Source organism: Artemia sp. Qi Xiang Cuo, chromosome 9 (assembly GCF_049724085.1).
Source record: "Artemia sp. Qi Xiang Cuo chromosome 9, ASM4972408v1, whole genome shotgun sequence".
In the NCBI taxonomy this organism is placed as follows: domain Eukaryota; kingdom Metazoa; phylum Arthropoda; class Branchiopoda; order Anostraca; family Artemiidae; genus Artemia; species Artemia sp. Qi Xiang Cuo.
Genome location: NC_142802.1, coordinates 61760863 through 61776418, shown reverse-complemented (window position 1 = coordinate 61776418; position 15556 = coordinate 61760863). Strand labels below are relative to the sequence as shown.

At 34.4% G+C, this 15556-nt stretch overlaps 1 protein-coding gene across 1 annotated transcript in view; it reads right to left on the bottom strand.

Moving 5' to 3' along the window:
• Positions 1–15079, bottom strand: part of LOC148948908 (UTP--glucose-1-phosphate uridylyltransferase-like) — a 43910-nt gene extending 28831 nt beyond the window's left edge. Inside the window, exon 1 of the mRNA XM_089094135.1 lies at positions 15027–15079. Within this exon, the coding sequence (XP_088950261.1) occupies positions 15027–15044 (18 nt within the window). The 5' untranslated portion in view covers positions 15045–15079. The remainder of the gene's footprint in view (positions 1–15026) is intronic.
• Positions 15080–15556: the final 477 nt, after the last annotated feature.

The following is a 15556-nucleotide window of genomic DNA, read 5'->3' as shown; positions in this document are numbered from 1 at the left end:
ACCACGACAGTTGTGAGGTTGCCAAAAAAAAGTACAACTTACGTTCATTAAAAATGAGAGGGACAAGCTCCCATCCTTCCCAATAAAAATATGGAAAAAAAAATCAAAACCAAGGAATAGACAAAAGGAAAGGTGAAATAATATGACAAATCAAAAAGGTAAAAATGCTTTGTTTCATGCTAAGATAAGATTTTTGTTTAGAGGCTCAATTTTTGGCCGAAAATTATTTTTTCAGTTGATCCTTTGTTTTTACTGCTTTACTTGAACACTAGCTTTCAATGCATTGTTTTCAACTAGTATGACACAGGACAAATAGGATACACAACAAAATTTTAGATGCCATAACTGGGGACAGTCGACAATGAAACTCCAACTAGCAAATGGTAAAAAAAAAACGCTGAAGCTGAAAGTTTTCAGTGAATCCTTAGCTCTGTACCAATTACGAATGCATCATCTACTTCCTCTAACTGAGATTTATACTGAATCGAACCGTTCCATTGTCAGCAAGAATTACTCCAAATAAGGTATTTTCCAAATTTAGGGAGGAAACCCAGGACACATGGCACCCCACCCCTAAATTGACGCCACTGAGGCAGTTGTTTTCAGTGCACTAGAGCAATAGCTGTGTATGAGTGTTCAGGAAGTTGATTCCACTGATTTGTATATCTACACTTGAGAAATTACCATTTGAGCCAAATCAATATTTGGAGTTTTATATAGGCTAGTCCGTACTGATTTAGATAGCACCCGCACCATTGACTCACCACTGCTGTCTCTGATTTTAATGAGCTTGTTCCAAAACTTTGTCGGATACTTGTGATTCCAACAGTTCGGCAATCGTTTTTCAAGGGCTATGTGGCTCTTTATATTGGCAGTTCAAATCATTCTAACTTTCTTCTTTTTTTTTTATCTCCGCTTCAATTTTACAGTCTCTCGAAATAAATGTGTTTGGATCTCTGTAGAAGGGAGGGAGGGGACACACTTCAACTACTTTGGAAAATGGCCTTTTGCGGGTCCAAAGGCTCCAAGATGTAAGGATAGTCGTCCAATCGTATTCCAGCACCGACTTAACCTTACAAGTCCTATGACATAGGAGAGACATTTCAAACATGAAACTATGAGCAAGTACTGGGCTATACACATGGAAATCCTGTCGGAAGTCTATCGTCTCAAGACAGGGTTTCCAAGTGTAACCCTGTACCTACTCCTAGTTTCAGGTTTTAGAGCTTGATAAAATTGCCAGGAGCTATCTTTATAAAGTTGCCTTTCGTCTTTTCTGGACGAAAAGAGCATTGAAGGGAAGAAAGTGAACTTCAAGTCATGACGTGTCTTATAATTTCAAATCTTTTCTGGAGCGGATGGCACAAAACACAGTGTCACTCATAGTAGGTCCAATAGCCAGAAAATACCATCAAAGTAAAGATTAGATAGGTGATAAGATGAACCTTCAGAAATTTGAAAAAAAAACTTTTTCGACATCGATAAATTTTAACACAAAATCCTTAAGTCATGCTAATGTTAAAAGTTCTATGTCATAGTGTGAAAGCACAATTACTAGATAAATTTTAAAAAGGGTTGCAACCCTGACTGTGGTTACTATCAGCCCTGTTTCTGTTTTTCATAAAAAAACTATTTCTTTTCTTTTTGGAACAGGAGTTTTTTTGTAGAAAAAACTCCTTCAGACATTTGAAAAAAAAACTTTTATGACATTGAAAAATTTTAGCACAAAATCCTTAAGTCATAGTGCGAAAGCACAATTATTAGATCAATTTTAAAAAGGGCTGCAACCCTGACTGTGGTTAATATCAGCCCTGTTTCTGTTTTTCAAAAAAAAAAACTATTTCTTTTCTTTTTGGAACAGGAGTTTTTTTGTAGAAAAAACTCCTTCAGACATTTGAAAAAAAACTTTTATGACATTGATAAATTTTAGCACAAAATCCTTAAGTCATAGTGCAAAAGCACAATTATTAGATCAATTTTAAAAAGGGTTGCAACCCTGACTGTGGTTAATATCAGCCCTGTTTCTGTTTTTCATAAAAAAAACTATTTCTTTTCTTTTTGGAACAGGAGTTTTTTTGTAGAAAAAACTACTTCAGACATTTGAAAAAAAACTTTTATGACATTGATAAATTTTAGCACAAAATCCTTAAGTCATAGTGCGAAAGCACAATTACTAGATCAATTTTAAAAAGGGTTGCAACCCTGACTGTGGTTAATATCAGCCCTGTTTCTGTTTTTCATAAAAAAAAACTATTTCTTTTCTTTTTGGAACAGGAGTTTTTTTGTAGAAAAAACTCCTTCAGACATTTGAAAAAAAAAACTTTTATGACATTGATAAATTTTAGCACAAAATCCTTAAGTCATAGTGCGAAAGCACAATTACTAGATCAATTTTAAAAAGGGTTGCAACCCTGACTGTGGTTAATATCAGCCCTGTTTCTGTTTTTCATAAAAAAAAACTATTTGTTTTCTTTTTGGAACAGGAGTTTTTTTGTAGAAAAAACTCCTTCAGACATTTGAAAAAAAAACTTTTATGACATTGATAAATTTTAGCACAAAATCAACAACCTTCTACAGTCTGTGTTAAAATAATTAAACATTGAAAAATAGATCCGCTGCTCAAATACAGCACAAGGAAAGTGTCTTGATCCTCAGAATTGGATTTTCAGAAACTTTAGGCAATTAAAAAGAGACTGAAAACCCAAAGTTAAAGTAAACCATTTTTTTTTTTATCAAAATTTAGATGGGAAATAGACCTGACATGTATATTTCTAATCCTGAGAAGTAAACAAAGGGTGGATAACAACAAGTGGCTTGATCTATTTACCAACCTTCCCTCGATGCGTTCCTGAATTTTTTTTTTCACTCAAGATAGAATTTTCAAGATAGGAAGAAGCAACTGAACTGGAACTTCACAAAACTACTTTCTGGGATAGTTAAAATCACACCATCTAGAATTTTGCTTAGTTTAGTAGTCCTACTCTCCATAAGAATACATATTAAACAAAAATATTGGAGCCATTAGATTCCTTCTTTATACCTTTTCCAAATATCAAAGTTTTCTAACAATGCACCTAAACCCCTTAATGGTCCAACATATACCTCTTATATTTGTTTTTCTCTCTTGATGTGTTGCATAATGAATAGCTTATAATGGCTTGAAGAATACCAGTTTTTATTCCTGCTGTCTGGAATCTATCTTTTTCTTTGATATGGTGCATTATTCAAAATGATTTAAAGTGGATAACAAAGGAAGAAAACATAATAACCTGACTGGATAGTAGAAACATCCTGAATATTATAAGTAATAATGGGGTAAAGTTGTAGAATAGCAGCTCATTAAAGGAGACATGTTAGATCAAAAAGAGAGGCATTTTTAGATTACTAATTTTATGTTCTTTTTTAAGCAGTGTTATTGACAATTCACCCTCATTCCCCCTGATGGTCCCATATATCGCCTTTGGATATAAAGGCAATCAAACTAAACAAAACAACTGAAACAAGGAAATACTTTACAATATGCAGCATATTTATATCAATCTAACTATTGTGTTTTATTATATTATTATTCCCATTTTTAACTCATTCAAAATAGTATTCATCTTCCAATATTTAGCACAACCGCTGAGGCTAAATTGGATGCCTTGATTCTACACAGAGAAACCAGTATTACAAAAAATCCATCAATGGAAAGAACAACAAACAGATATATTAGGGATAAATATTTGTCTGTCAACAGTGGGGGGGGGGGTGTAGGATGCATTGTCAGGGTAATGACAACTTTGTTGAAAATGAGAATCTAATGGTTCTATTTTTAGGTATTTGCCTAGAGAACTAACTGGAGAGAAGGAAACATGTTAAGAAAAAATTCTTACTTCACAATATGCAGAATAATCATACTTGGTTAATACATTTTGCCTGCAGCCTCACTAAACTTTACAACCAGCCCCAACTACCCCCCCCCAATGTGCAAATATATAACCCAAATTATATATTTTCAATGCACTCTGGCACCTATAACTTGCTTTTCCAGTTGTTGTTTTATCACAGTTGATTCAAATTACAGGTACATGGGTTGAAACAACTGAGATGCATAGTGAGAATAGATACAAAAAATACATAATTTGGGCTATATGTTTAAATATTGGGGGGAGGGGAGGGTTGAGGGTGAAGTATAGCAGGGCTGCATGCAAAATGCATTAACTATGATTATTCTGCTTATTATGAAGTAAGAATTGTGGGAAAATATGGAGCAGTTCATGTAATTGACATATGAATAAAGTGAACATACTACTTGATGCCATTGTTTATGGTCTTTCTGAATATAATAATTGCTTTTCTTGCAAATTCAACTTAGGCCTTTTTTGGACCCTTAAAAATGATAGATTTCTTTCTATGGTTTTTGGGTGTAAAAAGGGTTAAAGCATTTATTTCAAACTTTTCATTGGTTTCAACAAACAATTTTATTATAAAATCCATTTAAAGTTGTATAATCTGTAATGCAAGCACTGATTTGTAGTAATTAAGTTGGAAAAAAAAATCAAAACAATTTCTCCATTTTTCTATCCACTATGTTTCTTCTGTCAGCTTGATATTTTTCAACATATAGGTGAAATGGCAGTTTTTAAGCAGCCAAACAGAATAAGAAGAAAACGTGGTGGAATTGTTTTAATTTTTTTTTATTCAACTTAATCTTGACAAATAAATGTTTATGAATTATATAACTTTTACAAAACGGATTTATAATGAAACAGTAAGCTTGAAACAAATTTTTTAACCCATTTCATATCCAAAAGATAAGAAAGAAATTATTATTTCCAAGGGTCCTAAAAGGGCTTAAAATTGAATTTGCAAGGAAAGTGATTATAATATTCAGAATGAGCATAAAAAGTGGCATCAAGTGGTATGTTAACTTTATTTATAGGTCAATTATATGAACTGCTCTATATTTACCAAATTGTTCTAAAGATAGGAAATATATAATTTGGGCTATAGCCTATATTTGCATATTAGGGGGGGGGGGGTAAAGTATAGCAACCCAGTTCTCGTCTGTTATACTTCCCTCGATTGGCAGCAATCTGAGAAAAACTAATTTGAATTTCCTTTTTAACATCACGAACAGTATGAGATAGATTAGATATTTATTTCAAAAAGATCACTATCACAAGCCCACAAAGGCCCACAAAGGGCCGAATTCGGCCCACAAAGTGTCGAATTCAGACTTCGGAGTCGACAATATAAATGGTTGCATTAAAATTGGCAAAAATGCAAAAAAACAACAACGAAAATAGAAAAATCATAATGAACAGTCATTGAACAGTCAATAATTAAAACTGTAAAAAGTCAATTAAAAAGTTTAAAAGATGAAAACTGGTCAAACTAAACTTACACAAATACAAATCAGAAAAAGAATTAGAACGGACATAAAAAAAGGGGGGGAGAATAAGCGAATATACACAAAAAAAGAGCGAGACATAAATACATATAAATTAAAAGGGACAAGAAAGTGTCAATAATTCAACTACAGTAAGTCAATAAAAGAGTTAAAAAAATAAAAATTGGTCAAGAAAGGGAGGGGAGGGGACAAAAATAAATAAATAACCCCCCCCCCAAAAAAAAAGAACAAAAATAAAATATATTAAAATTAAAGGAGGGACTGAAAAAAAGGGGGGACAAGCAAATGAGTGCAAGAACCTGGGCAGCACCATCAGCTAATAAAAAAAAGAGGGGGAAAAAAGAAACAAGGCTATTGGGGCATTTTATTCATTTTTTCTGTAATAAAGGGGACAAAAGTTCTTTCGTATCTGGAAGTAACGCAGCGAATGGGGAACAAAACATGGATGGGCTCAGAAACAGCTCGAGGCGGCTGTAATCTGGATGGGGAGTGACGTTTGGGGAAAATACTTGCCGTCCGAGGGTTTGTTATGGCATTTCTTGCAAAACGGGGGCACAAATTATTTCTTCTTCTCTCGAGGGTCTCTAGTTTGGAATATTTAACAAATGCAAATATGGTATCTTGCCCTCTTTAAAAATAATTCTTAGAGCTCTCTTTTGGACATTTTCAATTTTTTGTGTTGCTTCATTTGAGAGGCCAGGGTGCCACACAGCACAAGCATACTCTAATATGGGGCGCATAAAAGAAATGTGTACTTGTAGTAAATGTAATTGCGTGCACCTGAGCTTACTCGAAAGTATAAGAAGGGAAAGTAATAAGTTCTCTTCTTGATTGGTATCACTTATACATACATTACATATGAAACCGGATTAAGTTGTGAGATAAAGGAGCTTAAATGAAGTGACATCGAGGCTTCAGAAGATCTGAAGGCAATAACAAGGGGAGGGAATTCAAGGAAAGTTACTGAGACTATGCGGATTAAAAGGGTTAACTGTCATGTCAAGGGAAGAGGCCTCACAGGCAATATCTTCGGAGTATGCCCATTGGGTTGCTGAACATGTTTTTATGACATATCTCTAAAACTGTCAAGTTATCGACAAATTTCCACCTATTGTCATAAAGGGTTGAAAGGCTGTTAGTCATAAGAGAAAAAAGGAGAGGGCCTAGAATAGTTCCCTAAGGAATGCCATTAAATATGGGGAGATGATCTGAGAAAGAATTTAGATATTTAACTGCTTGAGATCTATTAGAGAGAAAAGAGGCAACGAGCTTAGGAAGGAAAGTTTCAATGTGGAGTTCATTTATAAGTTTATCTATGAGTAAATTGTGGTTAATCAAATCGAAAGCTTTTTGAAGATCCAGTTCAGTTGCTTCTTCCTATCTTGAAAATTCTATCTTGAGTGAAAAAAAAAATTCAGGAACGCATCGAGGGAAGGTTGGTAAATAGATCAAGCCACTTGTTGTTATCCACCCTTTGTTTACTTCTCAGGATTAGAAATATACATGTCAGGTCTATTTCCCATCTAAATTTTGATAAAAAAAAAAATGGTTTACTTTAACTTTGGGTTTTCAGTCTCTTTTTAATTGCCTAAAGTTTCTGAAAATCCAATTCTGAGGATCAAGACACTTTCCTTGTGCTGTATTTGAGCAGCGGATCTATTTTTCAATGTTTAATTATTTTAACACAGACTGTAGAAGGTTGTTGATTTTGTGCTAAAATTTATCAATGTCATAAAAGTTTTTTTTTCAAATGTCTGAAGGAGTTTTTTCTACAAAAAACTCCTGTTCCAAAAAGAAAACAAATAGTTTTTTTTTATTAAAAACAGAAACAGGGCTGATATTAACCACAGTCAGGGTTGCAACCCTTTTTAAAATTGATCTAATAATTGTGCTTTCGCACTATGACTTAAGGATTTTGTGCTAAAATTTATCAATGTCATAAATGTTTTTTTTTTTAAAATGTCTGAAGGAGTTTTTTCTACAAAAAAAAACTCCTGTTCCAAAAAGAAAAGAAATAGTTTTTTTTTATGAAAAACAGAAACAGGGCTGATATTAACCACAGTCAGGGTTGCAACCCTTTTTAAAATTGATCTAGTAATTGTGCTTTCGCACTATGACTTAAGGATTTTTTGCTAAAATTTATCAATGTCATAAAAGTTTTTTTTTCAAATGTCTGAAGGAGTTTTTTCTACAAAAAAACTCCTGTTCCAAAAAGAAAAGAAATAGTTTTTTTATGAAAAACAGAAACAGGGCTGATATTAAACACAGTCAGGGTTGCAACCCTTTTTAAAATTGATCTATTAATTGTGCTTTTGCACTATGACTTAAGGATTTTGTGCTAAAATTTATCAATGTCATAAAAGTTTTTTTTTCAAATGTCTGAAGGATTTTTTTCTACAAAAAAACTCCTGTTCCAAAAAGAAAATAAATAGTTTTTTTTATGAAAAACAGAAACAGGGCTGATATTAACCACAGTCAGGGTTGCAACCCTTTTTAAAATTGATCTAATAATTGTGCTTTCACACTATGACATAGAACTTTTCACATTAGCATGACTTAAGGATTTTGTGTTAAAATTTATCGATGTCGAAAAAGTTTTTTTTTTCAAATTTCTGAAGGTTCATCTTATCACCTATCTAATCTTTACTTTGATGGTATTTTCTGGCTATTGGACCTACTATGAGTGACACTGTGTTTTGTGCCATCCGCTCCAGAAAAGATTTGAAATTATAAGACACGTCATGACTTGAAGTTCACTTTCTTCCCTTCAATGCTCTTTTCGTCCAGAAAAGACGAAAGGCAACTTTATAAAGATAGCTCCTGGCAATTTTATCAAGCTCTAAAACCTGAAACTAGGAGTATGTACAGGGTTACACTTGGAAACCCTGTCTTGAGACGATAGACTTCCGACAGGATTTCCATGTGTATAGCCCAGTACTTGCTCATAGTTTCATGTTTGAAATGTCTCTCCTATGTCATAGAACTTGTAAGGTTAAGTCGGTGCTGGAATACGATTGGACGACTATCCTTACATCTTTGGAGCCTTTGGACCCGCAAAAGGCCATTTTCCAAAGTAGTTGAAGTGTGTCCCCTCCCTCCCTTCTACAGAGATCCAAACACATTTATTTCGAGAGACTGTAAAATTGAAGCGGAGATAAAAAAAAAGAAGAAAGTTAGAATGATTTGAACTGCGAATATAAAGAGCCACATAGCCCTTGAAAAACGATTGCCGAACTGTTGGAATCAGAAGTATCCAAAAAAGTTTTGGAACAAGCTCATTAAAATCAGAGACAGCAGTGGTGAGTCAATGGTGCGGGTGCTATCTAAATCAGTACGGACTAGCCTATATAAAACTCCAAATATTGATTTGGCTCAAATGGTAATTTCTCAAGTGTAGATATACAAATCAGTGGAATCAACTTCCTGAACACTCATACACAGCTATTGCTCTAGTGCACTGAAAACAACTGCCTCAGTGGCGTCAATTTAGGGGTGGGGTGCCATGTGTCCTGGGTTTTCTCCCTAGATTTGGAAAATACCTTATTTGGAGTAATTCTTGCTGACAATGGAACGGTTCGATTCAGTATAAATCTCAGTTAAAGGAAGTAGATGATGCATTCGTAATTGGTACAGAGCTAAGGATTCACTGAAAACTTTCAGCTTCAGCGTTTGTTTTTACCATTTGCTAGTTGGAGTTTCATTGTCGACTGTCCCCAGTTATGGCATCTAAAAGTTTGTTGTGTATCCTATTTGTCCTGTGTCATACTAGTTGAAAACAATGCATTGAAAGCTAGTGTTCAAGTAAAGCAGTAAAAACAAAGGAACAACTGAAAAAATAATTTTCGGCCAAAAATTGAGCCTCTAAACAAAAATCTTATCTTAGCATGAAACAAAGCATTTTTACCTTTTTGATTTGTCATATTATTTCACCTTTCCTTTTGTCTATTCCTTGGTTTTGATTTTTTTTTTCCATATTTTTATTGGGAAGGATGGGAGCTTGTCCCTCTCATTTTTAATGAACGTAAGTTGTACTTTTTTTGGCAACCTCACAACTGTCGTGGTGGAAATTGATACATCCGCGGTTTTATTAACATCTTGTAAAGTGTAAGTCAGTGAAGTAATTTTTTTTCCTCTGAAATCTAGTAAATAATAAATCGCTCGAATGGCAAATTGAGTCGAAGCAAAACTTGAGGCAGTGTAGTTTCATTGTCATATTCAATGATGTGTATTTTCCCAGCGACTTCAATTTTGGGTAAGGGGGATTCCCCCCCTCCTGGATTTTTAGTCCCTTTAAATTCTGAGGAATACATTCATGGGGAGTATTGTTGTTAAAGAAAATATTTTTTCGTATAATCATTAAAATAATTTAAAACTGACAAATTTGCCACTCCTTGCTTTGAAAAATAAACTCCTCTTTCCCATCCCCTTTAAAGTTTCATTAATTAACATTTTTGTTTTTTCCTGTAAATATAACAATAACATCATCTATTAATAAAACAGCTCGTGGTAACGAACTGAAAGTAAGGAGCGACACGGCTCAATAGTAACCGAAACTCTAAAAAATAGAATTTTGATATCAATAAATATATCAGAAGAATCGGCTTATTATGCTGATCTCAAATAAACACGATTCATTTATCGTGTTACCCATAAAAGGCTACGATCCTGAGGAAAGTTGCCTGATTTTCGAAAGGGGGAGGAAACAACCCTTAAAAGGCAAGGACTATTAATGAAAATTACACTATCAGATTCAGCGTACCAGAAAACCCTATTGAAGAGGGTTTCAAGTTCTTATCCGCAAAAACGTAGATTTTTTTTTTGTCAGAAGAAAGATCACGGGTGTGTGTTCATTCGTTGGCTGTTTTTTTTCCCATGGGTGATCGTATCGAACCAATGGTCCGAGAACATCGGAAGAGGGCTCATTTGAACGGAAACTAAAAATTCCAGTGCCCTTTTTAAGTGACCAAAAAGATTGGAGGGCAACTAGCCACCTCCTAGTAGTTTTTGGGCTTTTCAACTATGCTTAACAAAATTGATTGATCGGAAGATTTTTGGAAAAAAGAGGCGTTCTCCATAGCAAAATTTAAAATGAAAGTATGCTAAGGTGAATTTTTACGGCGGTATCTTCAGCAAAAAAATTTAGTGACGGGGGGATTTTCATCGATGATGGAATTGTTCGGAAGGAATTTTGCAGGGGGGTGTATTCTACGTGGGAGGATTTTTCCACGGAGGAGTTTCCAGTACGGGGAGGGAATTTTTCATTGAGGGCAGAAATTATTCTGTTAATGAAGGGTTGCCCCCCTCCTCAATGCGTTGCTCTTTACATTAAAGTTTGACTGTTTGTCCCAACTTTTTAAGAACGACTCCTGAAACACAGGACCGTTTAATTAGAATAAGAAGCTTTTTTAAGAGTGATAAAAACTTTAGCGTGAAGAGCAAGGTATTGAGGAGAGGGCAGCCCCTTTACATAAGGAATAATATCTGTTAATTATGAGTTTTAATGTTTCTCTTTACTTTAAGTTGAAAAAAATTGTTTTACAATTTTGTTAATCACTTTTTTATTAATTAAAAAAAAATGGTAAATCATGTAAATAGGAGATGGTTGATTTAGTCAAGTGATGAAACAGTTCGTGGTAACGAACTGTAAAGTAAGGAGTGACCCGGCTCAATAGTAATATACGGAATAATTTATGTTTGTTTGAAGTTTTAATCTTGCTCCTTACTTTCAGTTCTTGCTTTTTTTAATTTAATTTCAGAACGTTTTTCAACTACTACTGGTTTAACTTTAGTTAACCGTACATGAAAAAGTAAAACGAAATTGGCATGTTAATTTTGGCAAAGTTTCCTCTGTGTAAAATTTACTCTGGAAAGTTCACCTCTAGAGACTACCTCCAGAAACTACCAACCCAGATAATTCCCCCCAAACAATTCCATTTTAGCCGAAAATTGCCCCCATGAAATTTCTTGCGGACAATTTTGGCTGATTTTTTATTTTTCTTAGCCCGGTTTCGTTTGAAAAAGACTTTACTTCCTCTTTGTTTTAAAATCATGCCAGAATACACCCTTACCTCCATGGATAACTCTTCCCACAAATCCCCCCCACCCCCACCCCCTAGTAAAAAAAGGGCTCCCTCACCAAATTTCCTCTGGAGAATTTTTCCTGTGGAAAACTACCCTATGGAGAATTTCTCCCATGGCCCCCTTCCCCCTACCTACAAAAAAAATACTCTAGACAATTCTAGCCCGGTAGATATTTCCCCAGGACAATTCCTCTTAATTTCTTCACATGTAAAATTGAGTCGTCAAAAACAAAACAAGACAAATAAAAAGAATTTTGCATAGGAATTCAGGCAAATTCTCCCCAATGTAAAATCTTCCTTGGAAAGTTCACCCCCCTGGAAATTCCCTTATCACCGGAAATTATCCTCGTGGAAAATACCCCGTACAGAAAATTCATCCCCTCTCCAAAAATGTCTGTATACTTCCCAATAACAAATACTATACGCAAACAATGGAAAAATTTCATGACTTACAAACCTTTATCCAGGAGGTTTGGGGGTTTTGTTAATCTTAAAGACCTAGTTACTGGGCTTTTCAACTATGGTGAAAAAAATGGCTATCTTAAAATTTTGATCAGATGACTTTAAGGGAAACAGTTGAGTGTGAGGGGGGCCAATTGCCCTCCAATCTTTTTGTTCATTTTAAAAGGGCACTAGAACTTTTTATTTTCATTCAAATGAGCGCTTTTTCGATATTCTAGGACTATTAGTAAAAAAAAAAAACACGCATCCGTGATCTTTCCTGTGGCAAAAAAAAAAAAATTCACACTGCAGATAGGAGCTTGAAACTTCTACAACAGTGTTCTCAAATACGTCGAATCTGATGATGTAATTCTCATTAAGTATCCTTGACTTTTACGGGGTGTTTCTCCCGTTTTTGAAAATCATGATGAAATAATTTCATCGGTAAAAACGCTATGATCAACGGAGTATCTATTTAAAGGAAAACTAGGATGCACAATATCTGGCCAAAAAGGGGGACGTCCCTTTTTAACAAACCTCATCACTGCCAGTTCTATTGCTCTTAGACCGATTGGAAGGACACCAGAAAGGGCTATAATAACATGATTTTGAGCAGTTCTAAACGATTTTTAAATGCTAAGGGTTGAACATCTTTGTGCTGACTGTAACATATTATTTATATTTTTTTCTTAAGGCCCCAATCCATACTGGAGCTGCATAAAAAATAGTACTTTCACTTACTGACTTATACAATTTTCTAAGAGCGAAAGGCTATAAGCCCCACGTCATCCTTACCGCGCTTCAAAGAGGACTAGAATATTTCTTAGCCTCATTAATTCTGCATGTTACATGTTCTGTCAAAAGAAGTTTCCTATCTAAAATTACACTTAAATATCGAACTTTATCCTTAACTTCAATAATGTCGCCTCCAAATACTAAATTAACGTGGAGTGTTTTATGTCTATTTGTGAATAAGACGGCCTCTGTTTTTAATGTGTCAAATGTTAATTTATTATTTACGGCCCATTTGTCAAAATTCTCGAAAATCTTATTTGCTACTTTTTCCAGTGTACCTACATTCTTTGCTGTAATAATAGCTTATATGTCATCAGCGTATGCTTGAATCAAACAATTTTCATTTATATTAATTTCAAGAATATCATTAATATTAACAAGCCAAAGAAAAGGAGATTGCACCTTGTGGACATGACTTTTCTAGTAAATGTAAGTTTCCATTTTCATTTGCGACTGTTCGATCTGATAGATAACTATGAATTAATTTTATTAAGCCAGAAGGGCATTCTTTTTCCTTTAACTTTTTAATAATTCCTGGATGCCAAGCATTATCGAACGCCCCTTTTATATAAAAAAATACACACAATGTAAATAACTTCTTCTTTTTGTTTTTTTCAATCATAGTCACCAAATTATCAGCCGCGTCTACCGTGCTTTTATTTTTCGAAAAACCAAACTGATAATCAGAAATCCAATTTTTATCATTACTTAAATTATTCAGTCTACCATTATTAACTTCTCAAAAAATTTTCCTAAATTAGAAAGCAGACTTATAGGGCGATACGATCGGGTGTTACCGTCATTTGTGTTACCCTTTTTATTTATTACAATCACATTAGCCCTTTTCAATTCTTTAGGGAAATACGAAACTTTCAAACACGCGCTTAAAATTTTCAAAAGAGTTGGTACAATTACATTCATATTTTTTTTCAAAATTAAATTTAAGTTTCCATCTGGGCCTGGGGCTTTCATTGGTTTTAATTTTTCTTTAATTTCTATGGGTGGGTGGTGTTTACCCCCCCCCCCCAGAAAACAGCCCTGTGTAAAATAAGGCTTTCCAAATTTGAGGTTTTTATTTGAGTCTTTTCCGTAGGGGGGGGGGAGAATTTTGGTACTTGTATAATATACACCACTTACTCAAGTTTACGCTGAGTAAAAGTCGAGAACTAACCGGTTTTTTCCTTAGTTTCTTTCAGCTTAGCATGAGACAAGACAAAGAAAAGTGACAGAACAGATGGGGAAACATATAATTTGGGCTATATATTTGCACATAAGGGGGGAGGGGTAACTTGAGTGAGTGGCGTATAATACACAAGTACCGGAATTTTTCATGAAGAGAGCCGGATCTCCCGGTATTATTTTTTAGTATCAGAAGATAAATTTAAAAAAAACAAGTTCTTTTAACTGAAAGTTGGGAGCAACATCAAAACTTAAAACAAACAAATTATTATGTATATGAAGGGAGTTGCCCGTTCCACATCGTTTTAAGTTTTGGTGTTGCTCCTTACTTTCAGCTGAAAAAAATTGTTTTCTTTATTTAATTTCCGATCGTTTTTAAATAATATCGGGAAATCCGGCTCTCTCTCTCTGTGAAAAATTCCGGTTAGGATGTGTTAAACTCGAGAACAAACCGGTTTCTTCGTTAGTGTTTTCGTTACTATAGAAACAAATTTGAACTATATATTTGCACATTAGGTTGGAGGGGGGCAAAGTACAGCGGGTCTGCATGCAAAATGTGGTAGGTACAATTATTCTGCATATTATGAACTAAGAATTGTTTTCTGACTTCAAAGTGTCCAAATACTTTACGCCCCCCCCCCTTTTATGTGCAAATATATAGCCCAAATTATATATTTACCAATTATTCTGTAACTTGTCTTTATCATGTATCACGCTAAGCTGAAAGAAATTGACGAAGAAACCGGTTTATTCTCAAGTTTTACACAGCGTAAACTTGAGTGAGTGGCGTATAACATACAAGTACCAAAATTCCTTTCCCCCTGCGGAAAATAAAAAAACAAAGCTCAAATAAAATTCTCAAATTTGGAAAGCCTTATTTTCCACGGGGGGGGGGTGTACGGTTTTTTTTTATGAGGGGGTATTTTCCGCTGGAGGTAAACGGCCTAGAGCAATACAAATTTGCACTATGAAACAACTGTTCAAAAGAAGTAAGTATTAAAAATAATACAAGTTAATTTTAACAGCAGTATATTTGTATTCTGTCTAGGGCAATGCCATTGGCTACTGTTATATTTGGTAGAATATTAGTCTAAATATATGTGATTAACCATCGTAACTTTGCATACAACACTTACTACAACATAGTTTTCCATTTTTCTTTTGTTTATAGTTTTCCAAATATGTTGCATGTACCACTATAAAAACTTGACTGAATCAATGCCAATGACAGTTTTTCCACTTATCTAGTTTTAAAATCCTCAGTTTTTAATTAATCATAAGTAACCAGAGAGACTTAATTGCCATTAAGATTTGTATGCCCAACCAACTTCCTATTCGAATTTCCTATTTCCGGGATATACCCTCCCCAGGGTAGCAGCTTACTTCAGCATAATATTCAGTTCTGTATATACAATATGTTTCGCTCTGTTGCTTTTCTTTTAAAAATAAAACGAATATTGTTGGTATATTGCGAACCAAAAGAAAATACAGAGCCTGAACCAAATGCTACAGAAACTGTTACTAAGCATCAGGACTGTTTTTCTTTTTTAGAATTAATTAAGGGATTACAACAACTAGGATAAATGAGGGGGGATACAGAAAGGAGAGGGAGGGCTAAAAAACCAGGAGGGGAAAGAAACAGGCTGCTTCTGTTTTTTTCTGCGGC